This window comes from Aspergillus brunneoviolaceus, assembly GCF_003184695.1.
Source record: "Aspergillus brunneoviolaceus CBS 621.78 unplaced genomic scaffold BO95scaffold_41, whole genome shotgun sequence".
Lineage (NCBI taxonomy): Eukaryota > Fungi > Ascomycota > Eurotiomycetes > Eurotiales > Aspergillaceae > Aspergillus > Aspergillus brunneoviolaceus.
This window is the reverse complement of record NW_020290771.1, coordinates 11228-33831: the sequence shown is the minus strand read 5'-3', so window position 1 is coordinate 33831 and position 22604 is coordinate 11228. Positions and strand designations below refer to the sequence as shown.

At 51.9% G+C, this 22604-nt stretch overlaps 8 protein-coding genes across 8 annotated transcripts; 7 read left to right on the top strand and 1 right to left on the bottom strand.

Moving 5' to 3' along the window:
* Positions 1-367: 367 nt before the first annotated feature.
* Positions 368-1666, top strand: BO95DRAFT_464556 (Zn(II)2Cys6 transcription factor domain-containing protein; the record flags this gene model as incomplete). Its single annotated transcript, XM_025589070.1, has 3 exons — positions 368-970; positions 1056-1614; positions 1647-1666. 3 exons carry the CDS (start codon positions 368-370, stop codon positions 1664-1666), a joined length of 1182 nt encoding a protein of 393 aa, XP_025441297.1.
* Positions 1667-2360: 694 nt separating this feature from the next.
* Positions 2361-3141, top strand: BO95DRAFT_331584 (uncharacterized protein; the record flags this gene model as incomplete). Its single annotated transcript, XM_025581909.1, has 2 exons — positions 2361-2574; positions 2651-3141. Coding segments are annotated over 2 exons (705 nt in total), but the record flags the coding sequence as incomplete, so codon positions are not given.
* Positions 3142-4477: 1336 nt separating this feature from the next.
* On the top strand, positions 4478-6836 carry BO95DRAFT_365320 (uncharacterized protein; the record flags this gene model as incomplete). The annotated part of the gene is made up of 2 exons (XM_025582693.1): positions 4478-5377; positions 5448-6836. The coding sequence occupies 2 exons, from the start codon at positions 4478-4480 to the stop codon at positions 6834-6836; spliced, it is 2289 nt and encodes a 762-aa protein (XP_025441295.1).
* A 512-nt stretch (positions 6837-7348) lies between these two features.
* On the bottom strand, positions 7349-15430 carry BO95DRAFT_474176 (uncharacterized protein; the record flags this gene model as incomplete). Its single annotated transcript, XM_025589782.1, has 12 exons — positions 7349-8672; positions 8766-11835; positions 11860-11971; positions 11993-12049; positions 12077-12148; positions 12185-12207; positions 12229-12331; positions 12353-12450; positions 12487-13105; positions 13127-13156; positions 13184-14734; positions 14804-15430. The coding sequence occupies 12 exons, from the start codon at positions 15428-15430 to the stop codon at positions 7349-7351; spliced, it is 7686 nt and encodes a 2561-aa protein (XP_025441294.1).
* A 434-nt stretch (positions 15431-15864) lies between these two features.
* Positions 15865-17404, top strand: BO95DRAFT_464552 (FAD/NAD(P)-binding domain-containing protein; the record flags this gene model as incomplete). Its single annotated transcript, XM_025589069.1, has 4 exons — positions 15865-16036; positions 16101-16430; positions 16502-16998; positions 17054-17404. 4 exons carry the CDS (start codon positions 15865-15867, stop codon positions 17402-17404), a joined length of 1350 nt encoding a protein of 449 aa, XP_025441293.1.
* A 242-nt stretch (positions 17405-17646) lies between these two features.
* On the top strand, positions 17647-18594 carry BO95DRAFT_464551 (putative short chain dehydrogenase; the record flags this gene model as incomplete). Its single annotated transcript, XM_025589068.1, has 3 exons — positions 17647-17701; positions 17759-17998; positions 18056-18594. The coding sequence occupies 3 exons, from the start codon at positions 17647-17649 to the stop codon at positions 18592-18594; spliced, it is 834 nt and encodes a 277-aa protein (XP_025441292.1).
* A 260-nt stretch (positions 18595-18854) lies between these two features.
* On the top strand, positions 18855-20007 carry BO95DRAFT_453892 (isopenicillin N synthase family dioxygenase; the record flags this gene model as incomplete). The annotated part of the gene is made up of 3 exons (XM_025588240.1): positions 18855-19181; positions 19258-19558; positions 19628-20007. 3 exons carry the CDS (start codon positions 18855-18857, stop codon positions 20005-20007), a joined length of 1008 nt encoding a protein of 335 aa, XP_025441291.1.
* Positions 20008-20297: 290 nt separating this feature from the next.
* BO95DRAFT_515179 (cytochrome P450) lies at positions 20298-22349 on the top strand (the record flags this gene model as incomplete). The annotated part of the gene is made up of 6 exons (XM_025591732.1): positions 20298-20638; positions 20692-20969; positions 21039-21195; positions 21267-21590; positions 21655-21684; positions 21752-22349. 6 exons carry the CDS (start codon positions 20298-20300, stop codon positions 22347-22349), a joined length of 1728 nt encoding a protein of 575 aa, XP_025441290.1.
* Positions 22350-22604: the final 255 nt, after the last annotated feature.

Here is a 22604-nt window from a genome sequence, read left to right as displayed (position 1 = left end):
ACGGATTGCAATTTGCACCGGCAAACTGCGCCTGGGAGTCTGGCAGGCTGGGACTTGCATCAATGGCTGCTGGAATCTCTCATCGCAGAATGTGTGTTCTTGCTTCGCATGGTTGTATCATTGTATATTTTCTCACGTAAGATATGTACTATGATTGCTAGCGCCGTATCTCCTCTTTCACATCAGGGGTCTCCATCCTTTCAAAAATAACAATTCTTTCGCAGCGGATGGCGTGGTGAAGCTAAGTTAATCGTGTCAGCACTAATTTCTTATATTTCATAAGGCGCGGATACCCTCTGCCATCCAAGGTTGTAATCGATTATCTCTGGATCAATCTCTTTGGACGCAATTCTATTCATACTCGGAAATGGCTTCCAAACGTTCTGCTGGCTCTAGCTCCCACAAGCTGCAATCTCAGCTTGTAGCTGAACGTGATGCGAAATCAGTGGGACGAAATCTGAATTCCAAGACGCCAGGGCGGACCCTTGCTGCCTGCGATACCTGTCGTCAGTCTAAGATCCGTTGTAGTGGAGGAAACCCTTGCATGGCTTGCCAATGGTATCCGAAAGGGTGCAATTACAGTCCCGCAGGCAAGCTAGGCCGGCCAAAGGGCAGCAAGAACAAGCGGACCCTGTTACAGCATAATCTACAACTGGAAAAGGAGCAACCTACCAGGGTAGATGAAGATACAACTGGTCGAAGCAGCGGAACGGACACCCTGCAATGGAACCGGCCCGGCCAGGAACAATTGCAGGCTAGGCAACGGTCTTCGTCTCAATCTGCATCAGGCATGAATACGTTCGACTTTGACCTGGCACACATCTTCGATAGTGGGATTGCCTTTGAAGAAGGCGGCATTCCCAAGGATAATATGGGTCATGATATGTTACTCGAGATGGACCAGAGTTACATTGAGTGCATGCGTACAGATGGGGCTTCAGCGTTTGGGAATCAGGGTTGCCTAGATCAGGTGAGCGCCGGCCAAACCAGGTTCAATTAAGTGCCTGCTATACCCAGGCTAACCTTGCTTTATATTGTCTTTCGGTCAATGCCAGGCCATGCAAGCCATAGGGAATGCCAACCTATCTACCAGCAACGATGCAACGGGACAGCCGTGTATGCCCAACTCCTCGTATGCACCGACATCTGGCCACTCTCGTGCCTCCTCCATATCTTCTGAGAGTCTGTTCACCCGTGGGACTTCGGGCTGTCTGTGCTTGCCACAACTTATCAGACTGTTGTACCGTTTGCAAGAGCTCCATTCGGCCCATGATCAATACGCTGGAGAACCCTCCGTCGAGTCAGTTCTGCGTGGCGTGCAAACCGCGAAATTGCCGTGGAAAGCCTTTATGCACTGCGACGCGCACAGCGTCGATGATAATGCCCGTAAGGCGCTTCTACTCTTTGCCATGACCATCCGTATCCTATTGTCAGCCGTTCGAAGGCTCAACAGTTCCATTAATCCGAGTCGGACGGAGGCCTTATCGGCCATTGCAGTCTCGGTGGGCACCTTCGAGCTATTCGGGGAAACGAAAGCAGAAATCATTGGGGTTGTCGTTCGACGATCTCTTGGGGCTATAACTACGGCATCGCAATATCTTTGGGAACGAGCCGGTGAGGGAAGGGCACTGACCGATGCGGGACAGGAACTCAACTGTTGGATTAAAGGACCACTGAGTCCGGTCAGTATACTTGCAGATTCCGAAGCCCCAAGGCCTGCTGGATCTGCTACGGATGGCGCGGCGGATCTCATTCCCTTTGGAACCAAGGATGACAGTATACTTTCGCTTCTCACTGTTTTAGAAAGTATAACGCGGACTCTGGAACACGAGCCTGCAGACTTGTGTGCAGGGCCTGAAGAGAAGCTCTCGCCCATGAGCCGACAACCATTGTTCGAGATTCACGCTAATAGACAACTATTCCCAAGCAAAGTTCCAAATTTTTTCAAGCAAGAAGAGACGATGGCGGAGACTAAAGAATTGTCCAGGTAAAGTCGCCGTCGCCGATCTCGGAGAATTGGAGTCAAGCCGGGGCCAGATAGTAGCCGATTTCATCCCAAGTATCTTCGAAGAACAAAAATCTCCGCACTTATGAGAGAACGATGTATAGACTCCAGAGTTTACATTCCGTGGAATGTTTTCAACATGCTTTCGCGAACCACGACAGGTAACAACTTGACAGGTGCGGAGTCGGTGTCTTGACGGGATGAACTTGGTCAACATAAATCGAAGAAAGCTAAACTACGTATGATCAATGGGGCGTAAATCAGAAAGCATTCATTCCCGTACTCCCCTGAACTCTTCGTTACCATCTTCATAGGGTTGATCTATCAAGGTCCCAAGTCAAGCATCTTACCCATCATGACGCCACTCACCACCAAGGGGATGTGGGAAACCATCAAACATTACTTCGGCGATGGCCACGTCCTTGGTTCCGCCCCTCTGCGGTACAATATGCACATCTGCGAAATGAGACGTCCTTCACCCAGCGACCGTGCGGCTGACAGTGAGCAGCATGGAAGCGCCAGATATGGCGTGGAGATCAGCGAGGAGGCGATGCCTCTATATTCCGTGTGTAAGGAAGCCGTGCTTTTTTCGTGCCTCCACTCCATGAGAAAACCAGTTGCTAATTCTTGAGAAAACAGTAGGAGACACATGCCCTCCTCCCTGCACCTGCTTCGACATGTCTACTGTGGTGAAGCGGATCGATGAGTACCTTGAGATGGCACCGGACCGCCACCAGGACGATGGAGTTATCACTAGTGGGAAGAACGACTCGGACGCCGACGAGGTGAGCCTGTACATCATGCGTGACGTGCTCAGCTGGTGGGTACATTGGGGAGCAGGCTTGCGGCGCGGGGACTATTGGAAACAGATCTACGTCGCGTTTGCCGCCATCCCCGATGATGTGCAGATCGCCCCCAGCGACTTCTTGAATGGATCGTATCAATTTCTGGGTCACACATGGGAAGACTGCAAGCGGGGGTTGCTGGGAGAGGGCATGGCACCGAGTGAGATTGAGTTTGTCGAGATGTGTCTCTGGCGACAAATGCTCACCCAATACTTTGAGAAGGTGGTTCCAGACATATACCGGCTTTTGAGGGCGAAGACCACGCTCATGACTCAGTATCGAGTTCACACGGCCAATACGCTTGGGTGTGCGGTGCTAGTTCTGGCCACCGAGAATTTGCATTCCAAAGGGGTGGATGACAATGCTCTTGAAGCAGCATCTATCGCGCAGTGTCTGAGCATGGACATGGCCAAGGAGGCTCTGGGCATCTTGCAAGGGGAAAAAACCGAAACAGTGGCAGGCAACCGGGTCCAGCTGAAGCGCGAACTACGCTGGGTCTACGTCCGGTGCATGGAATACCTTCAGACTCAGCCCAATGCGCACTTATTGCGACGCTTCGCCTCGTCCGGGCTGCATTATGTTCCCATGATGGATCGATATCTCGAGCGCGTCCGAGACAACATCCGATTCCCCATCACTGGGGCCAAAGCTCGCATACTGGAGCCCTTCATCAACCGCGCATACGTCGCTCCGACTATCAATCCAGATGGCCTGGTGTTCCGTCTCCCAGAGATAACCGGCGTAGATGGGAAACTGCACAGCAATAATGTGTTTCATGATGGGGGCGACGAAGCCCTGGCACTCACCGGAAGCACAATGCCACAGGCAGTTTAATTGGCTTGTTTGGGCGTTTTCTAGTCTCTGTGTTTGTGTTCAGTTTATTTACTGTTATTATGAGTAGCGAAGCTTTTAGCTTAGACTGACAAATGGACGATGCAGGTTTCCATGGCACAATTTGTGGGGCTATCAGCTCCGAGGGGTCAGAAAAGCTGAAACACGTGACTTTATAGAGAGTCAGAGTGACTTAGATTTTTTCTAACCTTCTTTACTTTTTATATGGCTATCTTAGAAATGATGATCATAGCCCCCAATAATCCCGATGTAAAAGAATAATTAAAGACATTTTCTAATAAACTTTCATGTAAGAACCTTCGGCCCCCAAAAACCTTAACATTCCCAATGTAAAAAGACGCTTAAAAGTTTATCTTAAATAATATGGGATTAAAAAGAGCTCCGAGGGGGTCAGAACGCTTTCAAATGGCTAAAAAGTACTGTTAGTTATTCCAAGGGGTCACAGTATACGTAAACATATGATTCCTGGACCCCTCGCACTAAATTCTGACCCCCTCGGAGCTGGTACCTCCAAAATGTGTGGCTTGCATGCCTTGAATAGGGTCACTCGGCCGAAGACGGAGCAAGACGGAGCTTTTTCCGAAAGCGGAAAGCGGGAAACGTTGAAGACGGAGATAAGCGGGAATTTGCCGTCATCTCCTCCTCTTTCTTACTCTCTCTTCCACATACTCCGGTCATTCCTGCAGCCTCTTTCGCTCTTTCAAATTGCTCCATGCTGTGACATTCTGTGGCATGCTGCTGTACTTCTCAGATCACAGATCGGTCTCTGCCCCGCATGCAGAGCCAGCAGCAACCGGCCCAGCTGCGTCGACGCCGCAGACCCGCCCTGGCCTGCCGGGAATGTCGTCGTCGAAAGATCAAGTGTGACCATAAAATTCCATGCGCACAATGTCAGCGTCATGGAACCTCTTGTATCTATACAGCTTATAGCTTCTCGTCACATGGCTCCCCAGTTAGCTCTTCACCTAATACCAATGCGAGTCCACCACCACCACCAGCACCACCACTGACCCCCCATCCGCCTCCAACAACAACGACAACAACAACAACTAACGCTCCCGGGAAGGCCCTTCAGCTTCCTGGTCAACATTGTTTCAGAATCGGAGCTTCTGCGTCTCTATCAGCTGCAGCACCTGCAGTACCTTCAGCACCTGATGCTCATGCTAGGTCAGCCTCTTCCTCAACTGATGGACCTACATTGCATGAGCTTGTGCACCGCGTGCAGAAGCTCGAAGAACTCGTCGTCACAGGAACCCGTCTCACCAATAGTCCAACTCTTCATGTCCCGTCAGACTCTGGTATAGGGACCTCCCGCTCCCATCCATCTCCTGCAGGGACACAGGAATGGCAGTCCGTCCTCAACAAATCTAGGGATTGGGGGCGAAGTCGTTGGATGGGCGCCGCCGACGAGTTCAAGGCGATCATTGCGTGTTATAGTGAGATTATGAGCAAGCCAGTAGATATCACGCAAATATCATTTCCCAGTTCCGAAGCCTCAATCTTGGTCTCCCAGGCGGGGGATTTTTTGCGCAGATGCAAAAATCGGGCAAGGAGCATTAAGATTGGTCGCCCTTCTCGAGGCGTTCTGCCTGCAGGACTTGCGTCGGTATCTCCTGCTCGCGAGACGGCAGATGCCATGGTCGAGCTATATCTCTCCACCTTTGAATCAACGTACGTATCACCGCAATCTTGACTTCGACCAACCATAAGAAATCGTTACTGAAGGGGATGGTGCAAGCAGGCAGCGAATACTCCATATTCCCACTTTCCGGGCAGAATACCGCAGTTATTGGGATGAACCGGAAGGTATTACACCAACTTTACGCCTGAAAGTTCTCCTGGTCATTGGCATAGGCTCAACTCTGTATGACCATGGAGACAGAGCCGCGGCCCTCCACAATATGGGCCGCGTACAAAATTGGATATATGCAGCTCAGGCCTGGCTTGCCGGGCCCCTCGAGAAAGATAGATTGGACATTCCAGGGTTGCAAATATCTTGTTTGACAATTCTTGCACGCCAACTGTTTTCCATCGGAGGAGATACGATCTGGATCTCGATGGGATCTATGGTTCACACTGCCATGCAGATAGGACTACACCGTGACCCGAAACATCTCCCGACGAAGTCAGTGCTAGATTCCGAACTGCGACGTCGGTTGTGGTACACCATTCTCGAGTTTGTTGTTCAGGCATCCCTCGACTCGTGGATGCCTCCACGAATCTCGTTTGATGATTTCGATACTGAGCAACCTTCCAATTTCAATGACGATCAGCTGAGCGAGTCGGCGGCTCAACCCCTACCGCGAGAAAGAGTTACGGAGACCTCAATTCAGCTAGCCTTAATCCGGTCGCTGCCCATCCGTCTTCGGATTGTCAATCTTCTGAGTGGTCTTCACTCCGAGAAATCCTATGAGCAAGTACTAGCACTCAGTTCGGAATTGACAGACGCACTTCAAGGATGTAATCACCAGTCCTTAGCAGCTTTTCATCGGAATCTCCTAGACTATCTCGCCCGTCGATTCATGATCCCGTTGCATTACTACTTCAGCAACCAGGCGCGCAGTAACCCGCTCTTCCACTACTCACTAAAGCTCAGTCTTGATGCGGCACTCGCGCTTGTCTCTCCAGAGCCAGATCCACTCTTCGCACGGCTGATGGTGACGGGTGGAGGGCCTTTCCGAGAGGGGATACGATGTGCTACCTCGGCGATTAGCCTCGAACTTCTCGCGCACGCGGAAACCCAGCGTCTAAATAGTACGCTCTATCGGACTCGCCAGTACCGGGAGTTTCTCAAGCAAGTGGTGCGGGATCTGATCGCTTTGTCCGAAGATCGGATTCGTCAAGGAGAAACAAATGTCAAGAATCACATGTTCCTCTGCATGACTCTTGCCCAGGTCGAAGCTGTTGAAAGAGGCAAGGCAGTAGAGATAGAGGTGGCGCGGGCGGCCAGGGACAGTCTGGAGCTTTGCAACACTATGCTACAAACTAGAGAGCATGGCGACTCAGTATCATCACCAGATTTTACCGCTGTTACGGCGATGGAGTTCGACGGCACCCAGGGACTGGAGTTGGGGCCTGATTTTGATTGGGAGTCTTTTTTTCCAGACGTTGCCTCAAATCAGTGGATTGGATGATGGTGAGACGATCCCGTAGACTCAAGAAATGGTTTCATTAGCTATCAAGGTATGGGTTGGTTGGAAATAACACAATAGTAGCTAATAGGAGTGTGTATGAACGACGCGCTACATTTTAACTGAAGATTGACAACATGGATACACATTCCGACCTCTATGTGGCATGCTTCAGTGTGTTGAGCGTTAGCTTCAGAAGGTGGTGCTGGTCATTGTATACTTACTAATTTAGGCTCGGACAAAGAGATTAGCTGTCATTAACTCCAAGAATGAGCCAAATGGTTACTCTATACTACACTGTAAAACCAGGCTTCTCATATGTACTTTGTACTCTGTGCATTAACGTTACTCGATGCTCGGGATTGTTGTTTATATGCATCTGCTGCCTCAGGCCGGAATTCTGTCCGCCTCCCCGGCACTTGTCTTCCTGTCTTTCTCCCCATTCATTCTGCTTCCACATCATTCATTTCACAAAAAATTGATCATTCAATCAATTTATAGTCTCTGACTGTTCATCAAGCCAAAAACCCCGTTTTTCTCCAACTCCTCACGAACCTCCGGATTAGACTCTCATCAACTGGTCCCAGTCGAGCCAGAGTTGGGGAATGCTCTCTGGCCTTGGCTGTGCCCATCAGAAGACCTCCACAACTCATGCGGATGAAGTTGGACTCTAGAAAGTCCACCAGCAAGTACGCTGGATTTGCTCCCTGCGCATTGTTGTCTTCCTGACGTGGCCAGTGCTTCACGCGATCGATCCATTCTGAGAAGGGGAGAATTCTACTGTTATCCTGCGAAATGCCCATCTCCACTGCGATCACCGCCAGGACCTCCGCCCATCGCTGACGAACGGGATTTTCAATGTGATACACTGGGTACAGTGAGAGCGTCTCGGGCTGGCACAAAATTTCAAGCAGACCCCGCGCAATGTCATCCGCCGGCGTCCACCCCATCGTCCCCGGTAGGTCAGGCAGCACGCCCAATGTCTGGGACGACTTGAGCAGAAACGGCACATGCTCGAATGGATTCCAATACCCGTTGATTGTGCTACCGGCAATCTGGCCTAGGCGTACGATGGTGGCCCGGAAGCGTTCCGGATGTCGGTGAAGTGTTGCATCGACCATTCGTTCACAAATATACTTGGCGTCGCCGTAGCCCGTGGGAAGGACACTGTCGATGTTGACACGGTCCTCGAGTACAATAGGTGTGTTGGTCCTGATCGGATGGTGGCCAACAGTGGCGATAGAAGAGATGAACTGGAAGCTGACTGGGCAGTCTTTGGGTCGCTGGCATGAAATCGCGCCACTCAGCTCCAGCAGATGAGCCATGATGCGCAACTGTGGCTCAAATCGCCGGACAGGCCATTTGGCATGCATTAACCATGCATTGTGCACAATGTGCGTCACATGTTTAACCAGAAACTGGTATGTTTCACTTGTCAGGCCCAATGTCTTCGACCGAGCCATGTCTGTTGACGCCTCGAAAACCTGTATCTTAGCCTGGGCGTCGAAAGGGAGAACAATGCCCCGCTTGAGCAAGGCTTGAATCTGCCTCGGTCGCGCTGTCTGACGCTTATCAGAACGGTTGAGACAGATGACCTGTGCCACGTCACCGCGTAAAGCCGCCTCCGCCACCAGGTGTGCCCCCAACCCTCCAGTGCCACCGGTTATCAGGACACATCTGCCGGTTGGCCTTGAGAGAGTCACTTTGCTCCCAGAAGGGTGTCGCATTGCTTCTTCGAACCCTTGTGTAAGGTCCTGAACGTACTGTGACACAGTTACCTCGCGGGCTGCGCAGTCGGCCGATGGTGGGATTCTTCGCGAATCTGATATTGATTCGTGTCTAATCATTCAACAAAATGCTTTAGAATATATTGTAAAATCTCTATGAAAAGGAATACAGACATAGACGCGCATGCAGTTCGATAGCACTCACCGTGTCGCTGTATCAGCCGCCGCGAGGATCACTTTTTGAATCTGAGTCTCGGGCCTGTCACCGTCTGTCCATGCGACATAGCCATACCCAGCAGCCTGAAGATGCTTCTTCCATGCCGCCTCATGCACCAATGCGTGCTCTCGTTGATCTTCAAAAAGCCACCAGCCCTCGAACATCCCAAATATTAGATCAACCCACCATGGCGGGCGTGTCATCTCTATCATGACCAGCAATCCATCTGACCGCAGCGCTTTGCGCACGTTCGCTGTGCTTACACACAAGGACTTGGTTGCATGAATAGCATTACTCGCAATCACAATATGATGCCTGCCTTCTAGGTCCTCCTCTGGTTCCTTCTCAATGTCATGGGTACGGAATGTCATCCAAGGATACTGCTTTCCGAAAGTTTTTCGTGCTGTCGCTACCAGGGAAGGGGACAGATCTGTGAAGGTATATTCGACCGGTATGCCTGATTGCGCCAACAGCGGCACAATGCGCTTTGTTGTTCCGCCGGTGCCCGCTCCCATTTCCAAGACGCGAAGTGGGCTTTGTTTGCCTAGATCTATCGCGCTGGACCGGCGCTTTATTGTCTCACAGAGTCGACTAAGAAGATCCTCCACCTGGGTGATGAGTGCTCGATTCAACGGCCATTCTGCGTACCATCGACTGAGCAGGTCGCGGCCCTCCTTTTGTCCGAATAGCAGTTTCACTCCATCCGTTTCACACATTAATACCTGGCTTAGAGCATGCCCGGCATACTGAATCAGCTCCGTTGCCGACTGCTGGCTGGAATGTTTGCTGAGGAGCTCTTTGTATATCTCTTTGCTGTGCCGTCCTGGGAGTGGCACAGCTGTTCGTGTGATCCTGTCATCGTCTATCTTGATGATTTGAGTTTCAGTTTCCAGCATCTTGTATAAATGTGCCACGAATCGCTTATGCTCGCTGCGGTGCGGGATTCGCGAAAGCTGGGTGCCAGAGCTGGCATTATGGAATCCTGCACCCAATTTTTCGAATGTCTCAATGGTCAATGCGACGGTAAGTTGATTTTGCAGTGGAAGTGATTGAGCGACATAGGCGACATCTCCCATCTCTTCAATGCGACTGTCGGTGATCCTTTTTGTCTCGCTGAAAGCACTCGTCACATTCTCGAATGGCAACAAAGAAAGAAGATTTGTTTCCGAGCCCTTCTCAAGTTCGTCTTGTAGGTAAGACTCGGAGAATGCACTGCTCATACTGCTACTTGTGTGGTCTGTGGCATCTTCGTCGAAAGAAGAGATGGCACTTGGTTCATCGGTGTCACCGTCCATTGTCTCGATACCTAACTCTCGAATGATGCAAGCCATCAAGCTCGGCATGTCAACCACTTGTAGGACATCTGTCTGCGGAAGCGTCATTCTGAGAGCAGATTCTATCTCGTGGATCATCTCCATGCCAGCAAGGGAGTCGATGCCCAAGTCAGCCATCATACTGTTGTCCCCGATCATTTTCACATCCAGTCCCGACAACTCTGCGATAATCCCCTTCACTGTTTCTGTTACGTCAGCTAATTTCCACCCAGTGGGCTTATCGTGACACTTTTGCGATAGCGGCTCTGGCCGTGCATGACCTGGCATTGGGTTCCCTGTTTCTGTTGAGGAATGAGCACGGTGGTCTGAGTTGCCCCCGTCTAAGTCAAATGCCTGAGTTAAAATTGAAGAATTATTCGGCCTAGCATTGGATCTCAGGGACGCAGGCAGCCATGACGGCTCTGTGAGAGAGGTGAGCAGCTTCGTCATGGATGCCTTGGGAATCTTGACATAGGAGATTCCTAATATGACCTCTACCAGGGTTCCGTCCACGCCATTGAAGACAAACACATCGGTTAGGGAGGCCTGTTCTGATGGACGCTGATGCACTGCATAGGCATGAAAGCTGTTGACTCGTGTACTGGTTGGATGGGCCCGCAACCACTGATCAATGCCATTTGCAAGGTAGACATAGCCGGGATCTCGGTCAGTGAAACAATTGATCCACAAACCGCCCAATTGGCAGAAAGTGTCGGCAAGATGGGGGTCGAACCACAAGCGAGGGTTTTGGCTCAGGCGAATGATGTGACCGGCAGTTTCGTTGCCTTGAACGGTCAGCTTCTGCAGTCCCCGAAATTCAGCCCCGTAATCCACAATATCCGAAAAGATGCGGTAGATTGTTCGATTGGCAAGCGTCTCGGTAACCCTGGGGCTTTCCAGCAAGTCCAGCGCGCGAGCGTGTTGGAACAATCTCTCAAAGCGGATAAGCTGACGCCTCAGATCAGAATCTTCGGGAAATGTCAATGCTATCTTGCCTTTGGTATGCAGCATTTCGTTGGCTGTAGAATCATTTCGAGTTCGGCTAAATACTTTGAATGTCCACTGAAATTCACCCACTGTGTCTGGGCTGATCTCGATGTACGTCTTTTGACTACCATTGGCGCAAACTGGCGATACGTATTCGACGTCATGAATCTGTGGCTGGCGTTGCTGTGTCTGGATCCCTGAGTACATGATCCCTATCCCATCGAGTACAAATCCAATTTGGAGTGTCGCTGAGAGAATGGGCGCAGTGTCGATTGTGACGTGCCCATTCAGAAGCTGTTTGTATTTTTCTGTGGTGGTGTTGATTTCGAACAATGCCTGCCTCTCAATCGAGCCATCTGTGTAACCAACAAAAGCCAGCGCCTTCTCTCGAGCTACTGGGTCATCCTTTGTTGCCGGTGGTGCCTCAATTGGTGATTTTAATGTCATCCAATGGCGACTTTCTGGATCGAACTGGTACGGAGGTAGAAACAAAGGCTTGACGTCAACTTGCAGCGTGCTTTGTTTCTTGTGATGAGCCCAGTGTTGGACGTTCAGGCCTAATTTCCACAGCGAAACGATGCTCTCGGTCAATCTGTTCCATCCATCCTCACAGTTGGCAATGTTCACGGCATGGAAGCTATGGACGCCTGGAGCCCCAGCCAGGGCATGAGCCGCCATCGAGGTGATAGTGGAGTTTGTGCCTGCCTCGAGGAAGACACACTGGGATGAACCATATCGCCTCTTCAACCGCATGACAGCTTGGTAGAAGTAGACAGGGTTACGCATATGGTCCGCCACAAATTGCCCGGTTAGTTTGGATTCATCCGTGACCCCTTCTGTGGCGAACTCGATGGGGATCTTGGGTCTGTGAAATACCAAATCCTCGGCACTTTGCTCGAGGTCCTTGAAAATCACATCCACCAGCACAGAATGAAACGCATTTGTAACATTCAATTTTTTGCATCTGAGGGACTGGGTACCGGCGAGTTCTGCAGCCACGGCATCAATAACGCGAACCGGACCAGCCACAGTAAAGCTCCTTGGTCCGTTGTAGCATGCGATTGAGGCCGGCTGGTCCGAGCTTTTACTGTTGGCCATGGCGAGGACTTCAGTAACCACATTGAGATCGCCTTCCACCGCAAGCATAGCACCTTTATCAGGTCCCCAGCGATCACGCACTAAAGTGGAGCGTCGCACAATCATCTTTAAAGTATCCTCCACTGTCAAGACCTCGGAAATGCACAGGGCTGTGAGCTCGCCGAAGCTGTGGCCCACTAAGGCAGAGGGCTTGATCTTGGAGTCCAACCAGCTGCGTGCACAAGCATATTGAACGGCGAAAAGCATCACCTGGAGCTCAACTATGTTTGTTATCGCTTCGCGGCGAAAAACGCCAGGAAAGATCGTTGTACATCCTAGAGACTGGGCAACGGCATCGACGTGGTCAAGATGAAGGCGAAAGATGGCAACATTCTCGTATACCTGAGTGTCCAACCCCACGTAGGAGGAGGTCTGACCCCCAAAGCACAATATCAGGTTGGGAGTTGATCCCGGTGCTCCAAAGCAGCGGTCTGCATCGTCCTTCACTTGAGCAAACTTCTTCAGGCGGTCGTCCAACTCCTCCGATGAGCTGGCTGCGAAGATTAGTCTTGAGCCCAGGGTGCGATTACCCTGGTGGGCAGAATTAAATGAGACATTGGCGAGCGAAGCGTTCGGTCCCAACTTTGCGAGATATCTTTGAAAGGCCTGCGCGTTGCGGTGAAGAGCTTTGTTGTCCGATCCACTGATCCAGAATGGATACTTGATCCCAGGCTGAACCGTTGCTCTAGCCTTCTGTATTCGACTTTGAATCGGGGCTTGCACGACCACTGCAGACGCATTGGATCCCGAAGCGCCATAATTGTTGATCAAGGCTGCACGAAAGTCTGTCTGCCACGGACGATCCTGGGTCGGGATGAAGATTCGATCCTCCGGTGAAGCCTCCAGGGCTGTGCTAACGGCGGTGAAGCTACCCTGGGGTGGCAATGCCCCCTTAATCATCATGAGTAGTACTTTGATCAAGCTCATTATGCCGGAAGTACACTCCAGGTGACCAATGAGCCCCTTCACCGAAGAAACCATCAGGTCCGGTCCTAACCCGCGATGTGAACCTCCTAAAGCTTTGCGAATGCTGCCATACTCGGCTGGATCTCCCACTGCCGTCCCAGTACCATGAGCTTCGACCACTGAGATCTGCGATGGAGTGACCCCGGCTTTGGCCATAACCCTGGTGAATAGATCACTCAATGATGGAGTATTTGGCACGAATATCGGAGAGCAGTTTTGGTTCTGCTGCACCGCAGTTGCCGCGATGACTCCCAGAATGGAATCTCCATCTGCGAGCGCCCGACTCATCCGTTTAAGAACAACAGCCCCAACCCCTTCTCCCCGACAATAGCCGTCTGCCTTCTCATCAAATGGCTTACACTGACCGGTTGGACTAAGGAATGAGCCTGCTGCTAAGTTCTGAAACCACTCCGCTGAGGTCAAGATGTGCGACCCACCGGCAAGCGCTGCCACGCAATCTCCCGCCAGTATCGCCTGGCAGGCTTGATGCACTGCGACCAAGGAAGAGCTGCAAGCTGTGTTTATGGTGAGACCTGGTCCGGTCCAGCCGAAGAAATGGGAGATTTTGCCCGACAGAAAACCTTGCAGATTCCCTGTTGCAGTGAAGGCGTTGGCGATATGGCAGGCTACGTTATTTTCGTAATCGTTCAAGCATGCACCGATGAAGCATCCGACGTGAGTATCGCGATTCTCGTCTTCATGTTGGAAGTAGCCGCTTTGTTCGAGTGCCTGGTAGGCGACCTGTAGGATATGGCGCTGCTGTGGATCCATCGCGGCACTTTCCCGGGCACTTTTCTTGAAGAAACGATGATCGAATTGGTCATGGCCGTCGATGAGATTCGCGAACCACTTGCGGGTCATATTCGGGTCTGCACTGGTGCGGAACTGTGTGTCGCCAAAGTAAAAACGGCCTGAGGTTCCAGTGCCGGGGCCGATCTCCTGGTGCTGCGACTGACCCCGGAGTAACAATTCCCAGAACTCCTCGATGCTATTGGCGCCGGGGACTTTGCATGCCATTCCAACAACTGCTATGTCGTTATCCTGCCACATACGCTCAGGCTGCTGGTCCGTCCTACTCGGCGTTTTCTGATCTGGGAGGTACAAAACTTGCATATTCAGCCGACCTTTCACAGCTAATGATGGCGGAATGCTTCGTTCGGGCCCGAAGTCTAGAACCTGCACCCTCTTGTCGTGATTGTTCGCGCTCACTGTGGCAGAGAAAGCCTGGTACCACTGTGAGGACTCCACCAGAATGGCCCGGAGCGCATGAACATGTAAGGACCCATCTGTCAGGATAGCTGCGGTGCTGTTATTAGATCGGGACACAAGTCTGAGCGTAGAAGCATCTGGGAGTTGAAACTCCGCGTGGCAATCGCAGAAGGTGGTAAGTGAATCTATCAGTCCTTCATTGTCTGCAGAATGAAATCGTCCGTACAGGCCGATCTCAGACACGGCGATTCCTGCACTCTCAAGCCGACGTACCAGAGCCGGTATGCTTTGCGGAGCGCTTGTGACTGTGGCGCGCTTTTCATCGTAGTAGACTGAGATATAGGCCTTTGGAAAACCGCAGTACGTTAGTTTAGCGTGATCAGTGGAATCTGGGGACCAGCCATTGTACAGTACATGTGGAAAGTTCCGGATGATGTCTGCCAGCTCATTTTCTCCCTCGGGAGTACTCCAGGCTGCACTCAGGGATTGAAATCGCCCCAGTCCTAAGCTGGCATCCTGGCTATCGACCATGAGCCCAATCAGTAGGCCTAAGCGCACAGCTGCAGCACCATGTATATGCAATTCCTCGGTGCTCTGAGAGCTCGACACAGCAAAGGCGCTGAGTAACCCCGTGCAGAGCCCCAGAGTCTGTGTAGTCTTCGCCTCTGGACCCCTTTGATGCCGATACTGACAATACTGGGCCAACTGAGCTATGACCACCAAAGGGAGTAGCACGCTGTTAGGCAGCGGTAGCGGTATAGCAGTTTCAATGGGGCGATTGCCCCTGAAGAGCTCCTCTAGCTCCCTTAACAGCCTGAGTGCTTGGTCTCCTGTTGCCCGGTGGATAATGTTAGCGGGGATGGAGGCGAGCACGGTTCTGCAGGCGTGAGGAAGCGTCTTCAGAACATCAGCAAGCCAAAAATTCTCTTCGTGTTGCCTAAGCACTGCACACAGGTGCTCAAGCGTCGATGCATTGAATGAGAGCGCCAATGAGCCCCACAGCAGAATCTGAGGGCTGAGATGGTTGTTCAGGCAGGTCATTGTGGGATTGTCTTGTGGTGGGCGGGCAGGAGGACATCAACAAGGAAACGATAGATGGCTGGCTTGAGGCTTGACTTTTCTCCCCATTGCAAGCGCAACTGCAGGCCGACTGTGGCTATATCCTGACTACCTGCCCATCAGACTCCTCTGGCATGTCTGATATCAGCTGTGGCAGATGTTCCTCGCCCTATCTCTTTCCCCGGGCCCGGCGACTTTTCTGGTCTTTCTTCGGACAATATCTTGATATATCTGCCTTAGTCTCCGCGACTGACCCCCGTGTAGTATCTTCCGAATGTACCTGACGAGGCAAATATTAGCCTTGTATTCTCAGTTCAATAATGGCCTGCCTAAACCCAGGAGCCTGATCATCAAACCGAATGAGTCCAACTACCCGCTCTGGTGTTGCCAACCACCGACAGGAGGGAAAAGGAGACATGGCACCGCACACCAGTCCGCAAATTGCTGTTGTGGGTGGTGGCATCGTCGGTATCATCCTCGCTCGAGGACTTGTGCAGCAGGGGATCTCTGTACGAGTCTATGAACAAGCCGCGAGCTTCCGCGAGATTGGGGCTGGCATTGCATTTTCGGCCTGCGCGCGTCGCTGCAGTACGTCGACACGGCCACCCCATTTGAGTGTCAATTCATCTTCATCTGATAGATCTGTCTCTAGTGGAGCTCATAGATACCGGAATTGTGGCAGCTCTAAAGCGCTGTGGTGCAGTTTCCGTCTCAGATGAGAATGAGGCTGACGACTATCTCCGCTGGATCGACGGCTACAACCTTCACGATGGACACAACGCAACCTACCAACGCCCTTTAGCTCAGATTGGAGGCGCTGGGTTCACTGGCTGTCGTCGAGATCAGTTCCTCGAGGAGCTTGTCAGCGAGATGCCCCCTGGGCTGATCGAGTTCGGAAAGCGTCTAGTCATGCTGGAAGATCAGCCAACAGGTCCTGTCATACTCACTTTCACCGATGGAACCAGCGCCGAAGCTCATGCCGGTATGTTTGTATACGATCTCACGGCTGGTCTGCCTTCGCCGTGCGGGACGCTTACCAGAGTTACACTATAGTCATCGGTTGCGACGGGGTCAAATCCCGCGTTCGGAAGTATCTTTTCGGTCCTGATCACGGCGCTTCACACGCTCAATACACACAGCATGTTGCATATCGTGGCCTAGTGTCTATGAGCCGCGCGGTTGAAGTGCTTGGCCGGTGGAAAGCGCACAACTTTCATCACCACGTTGGCCCCGGGGCACATCTGACTCACTACCCTGTGGCTAACAATGCCGCCCTAAATGTAGCCATCTTCGTGTCAGACCCTGAGCCTTGGCCGGACCAGAGTAACATGGTCACTCAGGGTCGCCGCGAGGACGTCGAGTCATTACTCGCCAAGTGGCATCCTACCGTGCGCTCGCTGGTTCGCTTGCTTCCAGACACACTGATGACCTGGGGACTATTTGATTTGGCTGAATTTCCAGCTCCAGTATACTGTACTGGCCGAGTGTGTATTGCAGGGGATGCTGCGCATGCCTCGAGCCCGCACCACGGTGCAGGTGCCTGCCTAGGGGTGAGTGATCCCCTGATCATAATTGATCTTATTCTGACGCTTGGTGTGTTTTCAGGTGGAAGATGCTCTGTGTCTTAATGTACTCCTCGGACATGTCTACAAAACAGCAACGAAAGACCCTGTGAAGGCAATGCAAACTGCATTCGAGACCTTCGACTCGGTGCGTCGGCCACGAACCCAATGGCTGGTCAATAGTAGTCGGCGGGTGTGTGATCTATACCACCAGTCTGAATGGGCTGATCCTCGACGCTGGACCAAGGCCGAGACGTGTTTCGAAGAGATCAGAGATCGTTCGTACAAGATCTGGAACTTTGATGTCGAGGACATGGTACAGAGAACATTGGCGGAGTATGAGAGGAAGCTGCGTGGGGTTCCCGTCGATGACAAACACGGTTACCGACTTTGAGGCTGGATATGTAGATAGCGAGTGGTGAGTGAAACTAGGGCTGTAATATCGACTTCGAAGGTAGTCATTGCCTCCATGCATGTTCTAGTCTCCGAGGAGTTAGTTGGAGTGTCACATAAAATAGCCCGCAAATAGTTTCCGAGAACAGTCGGTCTTATATGAATTCCAATATCCGGCCTTGGTCTGCAGTTACTTCCGCTAGTATCGCTATTATAAAAGAAAATTTCGACCAAGAATTAGCCATGGGAACAGCTGGCAAGACGCTGGTCTTCATCACCGGCGCAAACACTGGACTCGGTGAGCAATTATTACCATCTCGTTTTGAGGAACGGGTCCCATTGACGTCGAGAGCAGGATTTGAGGTTGCCAAGGTGCTCCTCAGTCGCCCGGATTCATATCATATCCTCATCGGCTGTCGTGGCGCCATCAGTCGTGGTAAAGGTGCCGTCGCCAGACTGATCGAATCTTCACCCAGGAGTACGTCCACCGCCGAACCAATCTCTGTCGACATCACAGATGACATCTCCATTACGACTGCATTCGAGTATGTCCGAGAGAAATGGGGCTATGTTGATATTTTGGTTAACAATGCCGGTACAGTCTGTTCTACAGCTGATATCTCGATTTATTGACCCGATTTGCAACCTCCAGGTATAGCCCTGGACACCGCCGTCACAGCGGGGCGAATAACACTACGTGAAGGTTGGAATGAGACCTATAATGTGAACGTTACTGGCACTCACCTCTTTACGACCACCTTTGCCCCCCTTCTACTGGCCTCCAGGGCGCCAATCCCACGCCTCATGTTCATCACAAGCGGCCTTTCCTCCCTTGCGGAGCATGCAGATGGCGTAAGCTCGCGCTATACCTTGGCACCCCCGGGGTTGCCCAAGCCGGACACTCTCTGGTTTCCTTATCGAGTGAGCAAGACGGCGATGAATATGCTTGCGACGGAATGGGGACGTGTGTTGCGCAATGACAAGGTGGCTGTGTTCAACATTTCGCCGGGGTTTCTGAATACGGGACTAGGGGATGATCGGATGACTGGAGAGTCAAGGGATAAGAGCGTCATGGGGGCAATAGATCCTCTCATCGGAGCGACCTTTTGCGCGGACGTGATTGCGGGCCAGCGGGATGAGCAATCCTGGCCCGTCAAGGTACTGCGGAAGGACGCCATCCAGCCCTGGTGATTACTGCGTACTATTCTACTCTCCGTCTCCCTGCGGAGAATTCCTGTCTTTTTTTTTTTTTGTTTTTGGTCCGAATGTGCTTGCTCTGCCTCGGGGGCTATTACTGGTGTTAGCAGCAGAAGAAAGCGTCCTCAATGTCTATAGTACATGGCAAATAATTGACAGATATAACTATCATGTTGGTCAGAGACAAGAACCTCGAATGCACAAACCCTTTTCCAACCCCCACCCCTTCTCCAGGCCCACGATTAAGAGTCATCATGCAGTCCGACGATGTCACTCCAGGCATCCCGATTGTCGATATCAGTCCCTTCCTTGATCCCAATGCTTCAACCGAAGCCCGCCTGGCCGGTGTCGCAGCACTCAGTCAGGCTGCACACATATACGGGTTTTTCAACCTGGTCGGCCATGGAATTCCCGATTGGGTTCTGGAGGAGATCATGACGGTCAACAAGATGTTCTTCAATATGTCCGAAGAGGACAAAATGGAGGTGTGGATCAACAAGTCCTTGGGTCGGTCTTTCAGAGGTTATGAGCCCCCAGGGATTCAAACCCACCATCCGGGACTACTGCCTGACATCAAAGAGGTAAGTCATTCCATCAGCCAGAAGTATTCCACTGCTGTTTTGTAAACCAAGAGACGGACTCTCTAATGGTCGAAAGACCTTCATGGTTGGGCGAGAGGTGCCAGAAGAAGACCCTGACTGCGGGTCGTTTTCGACCGGGCCCAACCTGTGGCCATCTCGACTCCCCAAGGCTGCATTCCAAGACCGAGTCATGGCGTACCAGAGCCGAATGGTGAGCCTAGTCCGCACGATTCTCGACATTCTCGCCCAAGGTCTGCCAGCAGAATGGGGTTGTTCACCCGAGGTGTTCCACGATTTACTTGTCAAGCCCTCCATCCCAATGCGCTTTCTACACTACGCACCCGTACAGGCAGAAGAGGATGCTCGTCAGTTTGGAGGTAAGGCTATATCCCTTGCCCTTGGACAACATGACACCTAATGCTTACTGGCGAGCCCCGTGCAAGTAGTGGCCGACCATACCGACTTCGGATGTGTGTCCATTATCTTGCAGGAACCAGGGACTACGGGTCTAGAAGTATACCATCCACCCTCTGAATCCTGGGTGCCCGTCCCGGTGGTTGAGAATGCCTTTGTGGTGAACATGGGAGACATGATGCAGCGTTACACGGGGGGGTTCTACCGCAGCGCTCGCCATCGGGTGTTGACCAACCGTCTCAATCACCGCTATAGCGTCGCTTTCTTTCTGAATGGAAATCTGCAGCTCAATGCCAAGGCTCTGGATGGTTCGGGGGGAGAGACAGTGGTCGGTGAATACATTCGTGGTCGTCTGATCGAGACGATGGGGTCTACAGGTCGAGTCCTCCAGCGCGAGGTGACCAGTGCTTGATTCCTGACAATCGATAGTAGGTGGTGATAAATCGAGCATGAATATGAACCCGGGGAGTTTTTTTCTTTTTCTTTTTTTTTTTTTCTTGTTTTTTGGGGGGTCAACTATCAGCATAGGTATCCAACAATATACGCCGAGAATCTGGCAAAGCGAAATAATATCCGTGAATAGTCGCCGCTTGCGCCGGGGTTCAGTATGTAGCCGTAGCTGCAGCTAAAATATTGAGGGCGCTCATGGCATTGTAACATCCAAAAGAACTCACCTCATTCACTTTCGCATTCCCTTACGCGATGGACTCGCTGGCTAAGATCTTCTTGTCGCTGCCGCAGGTAACATTGAGCGGTGCGGGACTGCTGGGGATAGCATGTCACCAGAGTCTTCTGCAGCCGTTCGAGGTTGACAGCTACGGCTGGGAATTATTCTTAACCTTCTGGATTGGGATCGGAGGCTTGCTTTCTGGTTATCTACATGTGGCAGAGCTGGGCGTCATCGATGCTTTCGTCCGCAGCTCTGCAGTTGGAGCCGCTTTTTTGGCAGGCATTTATGGCAGCATGTTGATGTATCGTGCATACTTCCATCGACTCCGTCGTTTTCCAGGCCCATATCCTGCGCGCCTTTCGAACCTATATCAGTTAGTAGTTGTCCCTAACTGAATGACTGACTGACTGACTCCAACGGGAACAGTTTGCTGTCTATGGCAGGCACGAAATTGAAGTACCATCTGCATGTTCAGAAGCTACATGCTCGTTACGGTGATTTCATCCGAACAGGGCCACGCGAGCTGACCATATTCCGCGCCTCCGCCATCGAACTCATCTATGGCTCCTCGTCCAAGTGCACCAAAGGCGCCTGGTACGATCAGAACTCCGGCGATCCCGACAAGGTTGGAATCGAGAATCTTCGCGATGCAGCGAAGCATCGGCTGCGACGGAAAGCGTGGGACAAAGGACTGGGTCTTCGAGGTAATGCGATGCCTGCTGTTGTATTAACCTCACTTGTCACGACGCAACTGTCTAACAATGTAGACATAGCGCTGGACAAGTATGAGGCTCGAGTGACTGCGAAAGTCAACCAATTGATGGCTGGGATTGGCACCGGCAAACCGGTGAATATCACCCAACACAGCACCTTCTATGCTTGGGACGTGATGGGAGAGATCGCCTTCTCGAAAGACTTCGGCATGTTGGAGTAAGAGTCTCCAGGTGGATTGTTTGTAAGAGGAACGAGGCACCCATACTAACTCTTTCATCACACCACAGGACGGGGCTCGAGCACCCTGCAGTCGATGGGCTGCACTGGGCCATGACCACAGCTGGGGTTGTCACGACTCTCCCGTGGCTGATGAATATGCTGCGTGTTATTCCAGGGGCCACCGGTCGGTTCGAACGCTTTGCCGGCTGGTGCTCGGAGCAGCTGAATACTAAACGCCAGGCACTTCTACGACAGAAGGCTGAAGGTACACTGGGAGAGCCACAAGACGTCATGTCGTGGATCATAAGAGCCCAGCAAGAGGGGGATAGGTCCGCTCCACCCACGGAGTCGGCCATCAAGGAGGACGTACGCACCCTGATTTCGGCCGGCAGGTATGTGAAGCGCTATATCCTCCCCCAGTGTGTCGAGACCAGCTGACACATTTTGGCCTGAAAGTGATACGGTCGCTATCGCCTTTACCAACTTGTCAGTGCTCCCCTTTCTAATCCACGCCTGGTCGAGATACACTTGACTCAATACTAAACCTCTGTAGCCTATACTTTATGGCCAAAAACCCGAGGATCTACCGGAAGCTGCAACGACTAGTGCGCGAGAGCTGCCCCGATGGTGGGCCGGAGAGCTGGACTTATGAACAGCTCAAGCGAGTCTCCTACATTGACCAGCTGATCCACGAAACGCTACGGTTGCGCCCGCCGGTGCCAATGGGATTTCCGCGTGAGACCCCGCCAGAGGGTTTACAGGTTGAGGAGATTTACATTCCGGGGAATGTCATTGTCAACGTTCCAATTTGGGCGATTCAACAGGACGAGCGCTATTTCGAATCGGCGACTGAGTTCCAACCGGAGCGCTGGGGATCCCTCACCCCACAGACAGCCGCGTATCTTCCTTTCCAGCGGGGCCAATTCACCTGTGCGGGGAAAGCTCTCGCGATGATGCAATTGCGAATGCTGATCGGGTGTGTGGCTCTACGGTTCGACGATCTGGCGTTTGCGCCCGGAGAGGATGGGGTGGTGTTTTGGACGGAGGCAAGAGAGACTTTGACCTTGTGGATACCACCATTGAACATGATGTTTTACCCAGCGGAAACGAGAAAGGATGAAGGGGGAAAGGGTGTCGGGCCATTTTGCTGAGGGGACAATTGCAGATGAAACAGCTACGAAGTATCTACAGGCAGCTATATGTACTGTACGTGGTTTCACACTTTACCGGCGTGGGATCAATTTAGGACATTCCAGTAATGGCACTACTTTCTAACAACGTTGACTTTTGCAATTGAGATGATGAGATACGGGTAACTCCCGTCGCATCGGATCAGGAACATTCTGCAAGCGTAGATCTATCGGCTGTCCCAATGTAAACAATTCTTTACTACACGTTTAGGGTGG